The sequence below is a fragment of the Siniperca chuatsi genome, linkage group LG12 (genome assembly GCF_020085105.1).
Source record: "Siniperca chuatsi isolate FFG_IHB_CAS linkage group LG12, ASM2008510v1, whole genome shotgun sequence".
NCBI lineage: Eukaryota > Metazoa > Chordata > Actinopteri > Centrarchiformes > Sinipercidae > Siniperca > Siniperca chuatsi.
Window position 1 is genome coordinate 7,401,104 of NC_058053.1, and position 13,279 is coordinate 7,414,382.

The following is a 13,279-nucleotide window of genomic DNA, read 5'->3' on the forward strand; positions in this document are numbered from 1 at the left end:
ACACGTTTCTTATCTCTTTGGTAGAAAAAAGCTTTGTGAGATGATTCTGAGAAATGCAAAAGCAGCAGTCTGTGTACTGTGTGCATCAATTATTGAACCAGCTGTTTGTATAATTTTTATTTCAGTAGCTGTTGGTTGAATGTTTCCTAGGACTCTTGTTCCACAGAACAACTTGAACACTGTGAATGAATAATTTTAAATGTAGCAGTTGGATGTTAAATGAAACTGCTGCTGCTGGACAACATGACAAAAAATAACAGATCATAATCTGGTGGTTTATGTTCAGACAGATATGTGGTAGTGCCAGAGACACATTTAAATGGAACCACATAATTAACAACAGTTGGATTTATATTTTTTGTATTTGTTAGGCTTTGTGTTAAATTAATTTACGGAGGACCAGCATGTTGTTACTTGCAGTGTTAGCTGAAAGCAGGAAACCTAAAAATGAGTGTTTTCTCCACCACTGCTAGCCAGTCACCGCTGTGACATTTGTGCTACATGTAAATTCAGAACATCTTGTGCAGTCAACCTGTGTGTTTACATGCCCTGAGAAAAAACCTAGGTGTGTGTCAACTGTGGTTTTCTTACAGCAGTCATAATCAAAATGCTGTTGACGTAATCAGACAGAGTTGTTGACATCAAAGTTTCCCTGGTTGGCTTGTTTTCTTTGTCAGATTATTTCTGAATATTAAGATTGAATTGAGGGACAGTCACTGAGCACATTAGTGAAAATATCAAATTCTTGGCTGTTTTTATAAGCACAGAACAGGTTGGTTAGTTTCTTTTTTTGTTTTGGACAATTTCAAAGAATTATTTGAACCAGAAATCTTTTTTTCACAGCCTTTAACATTTGAATATTTTTTTTGTGTGAGCTGAATGTTGTCTTGTAGATTGAGAACTGTCACGTAACAAAGTGAAATAAACTATCTAATGAAATATCCTCAACAATTTTAGCAATTCTAGTTGCCCAGAGCTTACGTTTTTAAATCCAACATGTCTAGCTGGAATGTGCTGCCAGCCAGAGGGTGTTTCAACAGAAGAAGTTATATAGAGGGGGAGTGTGGCTGTACCCCCAACATGTCCACCTGTAACCACTTTCTGTGCAGTGGTAAATCGTTGGAAAAGGCTGATAGAACTCTTGCCACGTATTTACAACGTCTAGTAGTGACAACAGTGTTTTACTGTTGTGCATTTCTCAGATACAAACACAAAGTAACCATTGCTTTGCAACTTTAGTTTCTTCCAACATGGAGAAAAATATTAATTCGAGAACATTTTGCTCTAAAATAACCGTAGAATGACTCTATAGGTAGAACGATTGTTATGAAGATGTTTGAGGGCAGTATAAATACCCCCATGCATTAATTTGGGCTACAGGAAATACATGTTAGCAAAGAGCGAGTGGGGGGAACAACAATGGAGAAGAGATGCCTATATAGAGATGACGGGACATTAGAAGATGGTGGAAGCAAGATGAGCTAGTGTGAAGGATAAAAAGGTGCATGAAGACAAATAGAAGATCAGATTGGTGTAGAGAGTAGAAGAATATAGAAGCTAATAAGGGCAAGGAGAGAAGGGAGGAGAGGTAGATGAGGATTAGCTGATATTATAAGGATATTATGATGATCAGGTGAGAGGACATGTAAGATACATCTAGATGAAATGAGTGCAGCAGTGACATTGTCCAGAATGAGCAGAAAAGAGCTACTGCTGAAAATGCCTGTCACTCTCCATTATCTGTTTCTTTGATTCAGTAAGGAATCTTTATGACAGGGTTTTATGAATGGCTCTGTGTGTGTGTGTGTTTGTGTGTGTGTGTGTGTAAGTAAATGGCTGCTCCCTGGCACTGATGTCTATAATTTGCATAATGGACTCACAGGCCATACTGACAGTTAAAGACAGGAGGTGAGAAGAGGGAAAGACAAAGAAGGAGAAAGAAACGTTTTTCTAGGAAAGTCTGGTAGGGCTTCTCTTGTGTTGTGGTCCGGTCACAATTGGATCTGATACCTGTTTGTAAATCCCTTGTGTCCCTTGTGGCATTCAGTTGGATAATGTTTACTGTCTGTGTATTTTACTTGCAGTGGCGTGGGGCCTCTGTAGAAACCACTGGAAACCTAGTGGATCAACCCTATTGTAAGACAAAAAGGTTTTCCAAACTGCAACTTTTTAACACCTAATAAAATGACAATCTAAATCGTTACCACTCTCAAATAAACAGTCACCCAAGTTAATTATTTCATTTCAGTTTTTATGATACAATATGTGATTGAGAAGGGGCTCGAAATAGAAATAAATGTATAAAGTTGCGTTGATGGCTATTCGTAGTTCTTAGACGAGAGACATCAAAAGCTCAGGAAGCTGCAGGACGTGTTTTACACAGGACATACCGACTGACAAACAACTTTCTTTTCTCATATTGCATGTTAGTTGCAAAACAGAACAAATGTACAAAAGTACAAATGGAGCATGCATTTTAAATGTACCTTGAGTTTCCATTGTGAACACACATAGTTTTGTTTCACTTTTTATCACCAAAATGGATTTTCTTTAAGTCCAACTGAAATCATAAGTCCTTCCTTTTTTGCAGTCAAAAATCTGTCAAAGTGATTTTTAGATTTAATGTCAAATAAGACACGTATCCTTGTTTGTAGACAAAGGGACACTAGCTAGAAAGCGAATGTGGGTTGTTGTGGTTTAAAGTCTTTGGCTCTTTTTGTGTTGTGTCTTAGGTTGTTATTCAGCATTGTCTAATGATGGAACGGTGAAAGTTATTACTTTATGCAAATAAAATAAACACAAAACGTTTTAGACAGCCAAACTCTCACACATACTGTCAGATTGGCTCACATTTGTCCTTTATCTGATGTTATGTACATTCGGTACACTTTCGATTTCAGTGGTGGAAGTGCGAGAACCGCCCCCAACCCTTTTTACTGTTTCTGACTGCTGGTTAGACACTTAACAATTTGACTACATCAGCATACAATAATACACATTTTTTCTATATATGCCTTTTTCCAGTAATCATGTTGATTTCAGTGTAGAAAATCTTTATTATACTCCTTGGGTCATGATGTCACTCTTCTCTTCAAAAAGACTTTAGATTACAAGCTGCACTGTATGACTTTACCATCAGCCAGGGCCACATATGGCTATCCCTAAAGGAGGCCAGGGGTCATTTGCTGCCCACATTCCTTAAGCTGCAACTTTGCTGGCACCCCACCTCCCCCACACAGACACATTTTAAATGCTTTGTTTGAATCTGTCAGTTACACACACACACACAGACATGAAACAGCACTCTGTCTGCTGCTGCTGTTGCCCTACATAAAATAAGTAGAATTAAAGGGATCATGGGGGTGGTCGGATACTGGAGGGGGAGGAGGATGTTAGGTGGAGGGAAAAAGTGTTCGACACCAAACATTGGGAGGGAAGGCGTGGTGAAAACTCGGTGAGGGTCAATGAGGGACAGGTAGAAAGAGGATGGGTGACTGTTCTGTGGGGGTACAGAGGAAAGAAGGAACAGGAAGTCTTTTTTTTTTTCCCCCTTCCAGTCTAAGAGCAGATCTTGGCCTTGTTAGCTTGATACCTTTTTGTTTTTGAAGACAGAATAACTGACATTGGGTCACGTCAGGTTTGAGTCATGAGTCATGCCAATGCAGACCCCCACTCTGTGTACAGTGCATGTTTCATTTCTGCGTTCTTATTTAAATGTCATACGCAGAAAGAGAGAAAGATCCATGAGGGCTGTAAAGTTGTTTTTTCAAATCATCTATTATGAAAACTCACAGCAGTCACAAGCTGTCTGCAAAACACACACACACACACACACACACACACACACACACACACACACACACACACACACACACACACACAGATACTGGCACACATCTGTAATTGACCACCTGTTTGTCTGTGGCCTAGTTTATGCTTTTTGAAACACTGGAGCGGTGATGTACAATTCCTTTGGGATTCCTAACTGCTAGCCTCTTATTTCAATTGTTCCAAAGCAACACAAAGGGACAGAAAAACCATACGTAGCATGTCTTTTGAGTTTCTTTTGAAGAAATTGGGGGTATAAATATAAATATATGGGGCAAATGAAGTTGAGTAGTCGGCCCATATTCGAACTGGGAGAGGACGTTGCCTGTTGTGTTAAGTTTTCTTTTGAAGACTTTTGTTCTGTTAGTATAAATAAGAAATGTGGGGACAATCATAGTTCAGTAGGTAATGCTCGGGTAACTTTTGTTGTTGTGTTTCTTGGTTTGTGTGTGTGAGTATGTGCGTATCCTGATTCAGTGGAGCTACACACAACCTGACTCTGATGTTAGATAACGTGTGTGTCTCTGTTTGTATGTTTGTGCATGTGCGTGTTAATGTGTTGCAGTGGGTGTGTTCATATATGTGTTTATATGAGGGGCGTGTATTCCTGTGTACAGACAGGAAGGCTCCGGTACTGTCTGTGTTTGCAATAAGCTGAGAGAGCCAGCTTATTACCACTGAGGGAAGCTTTAGGGTCAAGGCACGCACGCACGCACGCACGCACACACACACACACACACACACGCACATGCACACACACACACACACACACACACACACTCCTGCCTGTTTGTAAGCCCTGCTGACTGCAGGAAGCAATAATGGTAGCGTGCTTCCGGAGTTCCGGAGGCTTCTCTCAGGGGAGTGTGGCTGCCCTGTCCAGCTCAGCAGAGCAAAACTGAAAAGGACACAGCAGAGCAGAAAATCATAGAATGTTAAGAATAGGATCGAGTAGAATTAGAAAATGGTACAATAGGATAGTGAAGAATACAGTAGTGCAAGACAAAACCGAAAATACAAACAATACAGCAAAACAGAACTTAAATTAAAGACGAACAAAACAGAGTGTAAATGAGAAAACTAATAACATTAGGATGTAGAAGGGCAGAGCAAAACATACATTGCATTAGAGCAGACTATATAGCTGAACAAAACAACAAAGTGAAAACTAAAATAGTTCATCAGAACAAAGCAACTAAGACACAAAGATCTCACACAATTGTTGAGCCAAAATAAAAATAATTCAGTTTTAGCTGGTAGATGTGTAGACTACTACGTGGGTTTGCTGCAGGCTTAACAACAAGCCTGGGCTATTTTTCCAAAATAAAATATCATGGTATATTTGACCGAAAAACCTCGATAACAACATTGTGACACTATTTGGGGGCTGACCATTAGTGCTTTCAAAAGATGTTTATACCCAGGACTTTTTTCGATAATTTAAAGTCACATACAGAGGTGTTATGGGGGGGGGGGGTAAATAGTAGCGCACTACAGAGATGTTCCAGTGCTGCGGTCCGTGGTTTTTAAATTGTCTTCAGCTGGATGGCAGAAAAATGTTAAGACAGGAAGAGAGCAAGGAAGGCGAGCCAGCCTGTGGAGAGAGTCTGTGTCAGACCTCATCATCTGTCTATCCCGTAGCTCTTCCACAGTGTGAGCCACTGATAGGAGAGCGTCCCTGTGTCCTTCCTTCCGTCTGCATGGCTTCATCTCTGCGCTCCACTCTGCTCATCTCGCTGGTCCATTCGATCTGTTTCCCAAGCCGACAGTGCCGCGGCTGGCGTGCGTCAGTATGCACGTTTGCCTGTGCACTTGCATGCATTTGTGGCTGTGTGTGTGCCTGTACTTATGCGTGTGTGTGGTTGTTCTATTGGCAGTCAGAAGTTATTGATCTCACCGGGATGACCTACAGTATCACCAACGCCACACCTGGTTGGATATTACCTGCTAGCTGTGAACCACTGGATCCTACACTTCCTGTAATGCAGCTCAGCAGCATCTCTTTGTTAGACCCTCCCTGCCTGATAAATGCCCACATCTTTCAAACTCCACAACCCCAATTTGTTACACAAGCCAGGGCTTTCCCCCAGGAAATTATTAGTGGAGGTGGTAAGCACTGAATCAGACACATGCTGATGCACCTTGTATTGTGATCAGTTTAGTTAGCGTACTAAATGATGACATAAACAATTGCCTTACTCGTGCTGTGTGATGTCACGCCTCTGCTCTTTTCCTGTGTAGGCTAATTCTGCTGTTATTTCACAACAGTGTAACGGCTTCTGGTGTTAGTGGAGGCTGTCTGACTTTCAGGCAAGGCGATGTGCCACTGCTACAATACACTGAGAAAAACACTGCCTAATTTCCAGTAAAAATTTGTAGTCTCCAAGCCCTGACATAACCTCGGCGACATTATAGAAGTGCTTTCACATGCATTTCCACAAGTGCTCCCCTTAGTTAAAAAAGTTATCTTGATGTGTAAAACCAGTTGAGCGCTCCTTTTTAACAATATGTTATTGGTATTATGTATGGTATTAACAGTTTGTAAAATGTATTTATTTTTTATTTTTTTCAGTTTCTGAAAGTATTACATGATATGTGGTCTTGTTCAGATGTCAATAAGTAACAAGAGAAACTTACTCAAGCCCCTTTCAGACATGCACTCCTTCCATGTTAATCTGATGGCAATTTCACATGTCAGTCTCATGTCTGAATAAGCGCCCTCACTTTCAACACAACACAAAGTTCCTTACTATCATAACATCTTTAAGTTGCCGCTGCTCGCTCTCTCTCTCTCTCCCTCACATCATATGACCCTGCTTCCGAAATATTGCTCTTCCTCAATTAGGACTGTTTGTGTACTTTCTGTGCTTCATATTTTAGTGAGAATAATGTTACAATTATATACTGTATATATTATCACCTGTTAAAGATGTAATAATAATCTCTAGAGTTTGGGGAAGGGGGTTGCTACAGTACATTCACAATGTAGCTTGAATGTCTGGAGGTGAGAAGGCGGGCTGTTGCTGCTGTTAGCGTTAGCCTCAAGTATAGATTTGTGTGTGTACGTACACAGTGTGCACACCATCTGCCAGTGGTCATGGAGGTTTGTGCTGATGTGTAGTGACAAGCAGCTCAGGCACGCAGAGAGCCCTCCATATATACTATATACACACACAAACGCTCACACAGAGCCATCGTTACAAATACAGCACCTCTTGATGACGGGGCCGTGACCCTTGTGGGGTTATTATGTCTCCTGTCAAGATAGATCACGGAAGAATAAAAAAACAGGAGGCGGACGAACAGGAAGGGCACATCCCACTGCAATGGCATATGTTACCCAACAAAATATTAAAAAAAACTGACTGCAACTACACAAAAACAGAGATGGCACAGAGCTTTCCTCTCAGCTTGTTTTATTGAGAGTAAGTGGACAGTCCATCTTTTGATATATAATTATTTTGCATTTAAGAGTTTGTCATTGAGAGACAACTATAATGTGACAACATGTTAACCAATATTAATTGTAACATAATTAAATAGCATAAACATTTTAGCTGAATACTTTACAGTTGAGTAACAGGGTGGGAAATTAGCACCAGCCAAATGCTGGTAAAATATGAAAGTGATTTCAGACCCAAAATAATGATTTACTACTGAGTGGCTGGTGAATTTGAACATTTATCTGTCAGTGGCTGGTAGATGTTACATTTTAAAAAGTTAATTTCCCACCCTGGTAGTAAACTTTATTATCAAATATGACAGTAAAAATAAGACAATACAAATACAAGACAACAGCAAATTTTAAATGCTAAACCGAACTGGACATAAAATACTTTAAAGGAACATTTTGGGATGTATGCTTATTCGCTTTCTTGCTGAGAGTTAGATGAGAAGATCGATACCACTTTTATGACTGTACGTTAAATATGAAGCTACCACCAGCAGCCAGTTAGCTTAGCACAAAGAATGGACAGGCTAGCTGTATGGACAGGGGGATACAGCTAGCCTGTCTCTGTTCAGAGGTAACAAAATCTGCCTACTAGCACCTCTAAAGCTGTCTAATCAATACATTTTATCTTGTTTGTTTAATCCGTACAAAAAACAAAGTGTAAAAACAACACAATGCGGTGTTATGATGGGTTATGTGCCGGACTATTTCCTGGCCAGGCGCAGTAACTTCCTGGAGTTTTGACCTCACTGTGAGGCTGCCAGGCAACCTGTGAAGAGCGAAGAGAAAGCTCATAAGCATATTTCCCAAAACGTTGAACTATTCCTTTAAGGAATAAATAAAATATATTCACATCATAAATTAATCAAACTGAAATCACACACAAGTGTTAATAAATAACAAATGTAAAAAATGTACCCATTTCAATGTTAATACACAGTATATGCCAATACCAATATATCTGTTATAAGCCAATATTGGGAAATAGTAGGTTAGGCTGCAATTAAAGTTTATAAATTTTTTTGTAAATAAGAGATTATTCTTCGTTATTCATTCTTATGCCACAGATTGAAGATATACTGCAAAACATAAGAGGCCTTTTTTTTATCTGTGTAAACTTGGATTCAAGCCACATGCAACTAGTTTGCAATCTACGGACACAAGGAAAGCAGTCAGACGTGGCCTCATAAGGGGCTTTGGTTTGTTCTAAATGGAGCAGCTTCATATTTAATTATTGGTATTTATCCCCACTGATGAGCAGACAGGGCACCCTCAGCCACTGTTTGCGCTGCCATCACTTACCAACCAATCACTTGAGCCACCCCAGCCAGGCATAAATTAAAGATAAATTAAAGTATTGATCATTTCTGAATAGATGAAGGCCACACGAGTGAAGTTGTCAATAGAATGTAGTGAAGATTAAAATAGTTAAAATGCTTCTACGTGTCAAACCAGGCAGCTGAAAGGACTAGATACCCTGATTGTTGGTTTGACTCACTTTTCACTTGCAATATTCCCTGCTATCGAAGATCAAATATGCCCACATTTGAAATAATGAAACATGGAGAGTTGCAAACATTTTTGCTCTTTTAAGTTATTTTTTCTCATTTTATTTCATTTTATAGCAGCTTGTGAGTGTTTTAGTGCTGGGCTGCTGTTTAGTTTCCACATCCTCTAGCAGTAGGGAATCTGCTGCTTGCCTACTCATTGACATTCTTTTCTCATGAAGCAGTCAGTCTTTGCTGCTTCACCGTACTTGCACAGGCTTGCCTTGCTGTGTGGTTGCCTTCACTAAGGCAGTGGGGTAAAAAGTACAATCATGTCGTACTGTATATTGGCTTATTTTGTTCTTTGTAGATGGACTGAGCCATTTCCAAAGGGCGTTTTCTTACCTCAGCACACCTAAATTGTCATATAGTATGTGTACATTACAAGCATTGATATAATGATGCACCATTTATTTTTCTGTCCTGCTCTTTTTGCAGTTTCACCTCTTGTTTCTCTCACTCATTATTTTCTCTTCTCTGCTGTGTGTTTGGTTGTTGCAGACCCTGGTAGGAGCGTGATGAGCGCGCGCTTCCGCTTGCCTGCTGGCAGATCCTACAATGTCCGGGCGACGGAGTTGGAGCGAGACAGGCAGCACACACAGGTTGTGTGCAACGTACTGCTGCTGGACAACACTGTCCAGGCGTTCAAAGTCAGCGTAAGTACAGCTCTTCCTGGTCTATAAGTGTCTTACTTTAAATTTTAATGAACTGAATTAGAAAAGACAAACGCAAATGGAAAAATCCAATGAATTGCTTGTCGATGCTTCTCAAAACTGTGCGATTTGAAGCAGGAATTTTCAAAATGTGAGGCGCGCCTCCCTAGGGGACCACTGGAGTGTCGAAGGGGGAGTGCAAAGGGAGAGAGGTGAGGTGAGAGCCACAATTTGCGTCAAAATTCGTAACTCAGTCAAATCTGAACACACATACATGATACACATATTTTTAGATTCAGTCTGACTTATTATCTCTGATGTCTATCAGAGATGCTCCTTATAAGTCCAGAACTTGTCTGAATTTTCTTCAGTATCAAAGTAAACCAGTAACAGTTGTCTCTAAATCCATTTGGCATACTTTCAATGGTCAGTTTAACAAAATGTAAATAAATATAGGCAAAAACAACAGGGCTCATGTTGTAACCCACTAACTGACTGCATGTCAACATTATACTTCCTGTTTACATCCCCCAAAGCCCCCATATTACAGGAACTGTAGTTTCAAAACTCAAATTGATGTACTAATAATAGGAGTGACAATAACCATTGATGTGAACTTTTTTCATGTTCAAATCAATACCTTTTTGACACCGGGCCCCGCCTCAAACAAAATTGAGACAACTGCCTTATTACTGTCAGACTTTGTAAAAGAATATTTCAACTAGCCCAATAATAATAGCCCAACCGCTCCCTCTGTAGATAAAAACAGCTTATTCTAATGATTCTTATTTTCAGGTGATTATACACTAATGAAAACATACTTATAAATATTGTATTCCATTTCTGCCAATGCTCCTGCTCCTCCTAAATGTCACACACTGGACCTTTTAAGGCCTGGAGTGAAGAGCAAATGAGTGAGCCTTTAAAGAATAATACATTAACCCAAGCAAAAACCCAAAAAAGAAAAGCAAGAAATGAGAGCACCAATGGTTCACCTCCTCCTCCCTCTCACAACCCTCCCTCCCTCCACTTCTCCCATTACTGTAAATTTCCCCTCAAGCCCACCTCACATTAACTTGAGAGTTGGTGGTGGAAAAAGCCTCTGTGTGTCTCTACATGTTTGCAGACATTTAAAAAGCATCCCACAATGTATTTTCTTCTGTTGTATTCTGACGATACTTAAAGGTTAAATTTTCTTTTCTCACACTGGCTTCAATATTCTCCCTTACTGCCCCCCGAGGTTTGCTTTCAGTGGCTGATCAGGCAGTCAGCCTTTATCTTGCACACGCAGTCACACCTTGAGGGAGAGAAAGAAAGTGTGTATGTGTGTGTGTGTGTTTGATTGCAGTGTGTTTTGCCTAAAATCAAGTGACAAGTTGGCTTGTGACTGCTGTTAGAGTCATCTATCACTCTATGTGATCACACATTTCCTTCTCTCTCTCGCTCTTTCTCTCTCTCGCTCGCTCGCTCTCTGTGTTTGATCACCATATGTTTGATCAGAGTAATGAGAGTGTGAGTAGGGAAATTCCCTTTTGTGAGTCAGAAAATACAATTCCTCTAATAACATCCTCTCTGACAGATCGCATCCTGTTGGTGTTGAAGTGTGTGTGTGTGTGTGTGTGTGTGCGTGTGTGTCTGTGAGTGCAGGCGGTGCATGCATGTGAGTACATGTAATATACATATAGCCATTCAGAGGGCTTTCATAATAAAAAAAAAAGTGTTTTTCTTTCATTCTGAGAGAGAGGCGGCTGTTTTTTTTTCACCACCTAGCTTGTAGCTGGTCAGTCTTTCACTTCCTGTGGTTACCACCAAAAGGACTTGAGACATACTTTTTGCATATGAACAATTTTGGAATTTTTTTTTGTTAAGTTTAAATCCACATTGATTCAATTTGCAACATACATCATTTTCTCTTCATGGTATAACAACCTCTCCTGAAATGTGGTCATGAATTCCAAACAAAATAAAAGACACAATCATTAGTTTAAATAATAATAATAAAAAAATAGCTGTCTGTGCATAAAACAGTAAGTTCGCCAAAATCATTTTGGTTTTGTGATTTTGTTGTCCAAAGTATTAGAATAATTGCATTTTTACATCAATGAACACAGTAGCAAAATAATCAGGATTATCATTGTAACCATAATTTTCTTTTTTATAAGATCTCTCCTCTCCATGTTCTTTCTTTACATTTCTCCTTGCACATTTCTCTCCCTCTCACGCTCTCTGCTTCCTGCTTCAGACTTCCCCCATTCCCCCCTCTCTGCCTCTCTGCCTCTTGCTGAATGACTCGGTCTCTGTCAGTGTCATTGATCAGACCCTTACAGCAGCAGTAACTTCCTGGAAAGACAAGCCATCCTCACAGTAACAATACTTCTATTGATCCTCTCCCTGGCCGACTGGCCTTGATTCTGGCGGAGAGTGAAAATCCAGAAGCAGTCACTTATTGTCATGGGAACTGGAGCACTCGTGGTGTGGGGGGTCGGTGCGCATATGAGGGCTTGTGTTGCTGATTTTATAGATGGGAAGTCTTTGGCTGAAACGATACCAGTATAAATCAGAATCTGGTGTTGCTTGAAAGCTTGATAGATGAGCAGGGTTTATTTTATAGTTAAGTGACATGCAGCGGTAGCCATAGTAACCACTACACACCACATAAACATTCCGCTGTTTATGTGGTGTGCGTCTGCAAGAGCTATCGGTAATCAAGTAGCTCTTAATAATGAGCAAGTAAGAGCAACAAGAGGCAAAGGATGAATAATTCTGCAAAACAGCAACAGTAATTTACTGCTGCACGAGACCTCTGAACGAAACACAAATGATGATTAGAGCGGTACATTTATTTTTTCAAAATGATCAGTTTGCTTTTATTTTGAGACCAGGGTTTATGTCCTGTCTCACGCTTCAAGTCAGCGTTGATTTCATCAGTGTTTAACGGAGACCGTGCTCTATCCCTAACCAAGGCCGTTGGTTTGCATATGGACGGTGGGAGGACAGAATTGTCCCTACCAATATTTGAGTGAACTCGTTTGTCATATTCGATAATTCCAATGTGCCCTCCCAGAGGCTACTCAAGTTATTGGCTGAGATACATGTAACTATTGCTTAGCTGTTGTTTCAGAACAATGGACAGCGCTGAGAGAGAGAGAGCTGCAAGCCGCAAACAGCTGTTTCTACGTGCCTTCCTCTGCTGATTTTGACAGAGAATCATTCATAAATTGTTGTCCCTACCAGTGTGGAAACCAAACCTCCTAGGTGACAATATTTCAGTGACTTTACGTTCATTTGTGTACACATTGTCATCTCTGGTTGTTAATGGCGAGGTATTGTTTAAAACTTTCTGATGACAGTGCTGATACCTAATACCTGACTTTCTGTACAGATAGTAAAGTAAAAGCTTTATAGTCATGTTAAGTATTCTCCAGCACAGCTCTACAGAAGCTTGCTGAAAATTTTCCACTCTACTCTATATATTACTTTCCCATTAGTTGACCAGTGACCCTCCATCCTAGGCGCTTGTTCTTTTAGTTGTAATAACAAATGCTCTGGCAGTTAGTGTGCCATCTCTGCAACTGGGTGAGCCAAAATATTGACTACAGCTGCTCCGTTTTTGTAAAATTATTTCATTTTAATTATGTGTTAGAGTTGGACTTAAGAATTTGTGTGAAAACTGTGGAGAATGGCTCAGTATATTTGTGTTTGCGTTGTGGGACGGGTGTGGCTATGGGAGCATTTTACATGCTTAGTGCCTTCTCCACCAGAAATGGGGAGGTGTGTGCTTCTTACATTATTTTCTCTAT

At 40.2% G+C, this 13,279-nt stretch overlaps 1 protein-coding gene across 1 annotated transcript in view; it reads left to right on the forward strand.

The window, feature by feature from the left end:
- Positions 1-13,279, forward strand: part of ptpn4a (protein tyrosine phosphatase non-receptor type 4a) — a 68,736-nt gene that overhangs the window by 18,694 nt on the left and 36,763 nt on the right. Inside the window, exon 2 of the mRNA XM_044216109.1 lies at positions 9,328-9,482. Coding sequence (XP_044072044.1) covers positions 9,345-9,482 — 138 coding nt within the window. The 5' untranslated portion in view covers positions 9,328-9,344. The remainder of the gene's footprint in view (positions 1-9,327; positions 9,483-13,279) is intronic.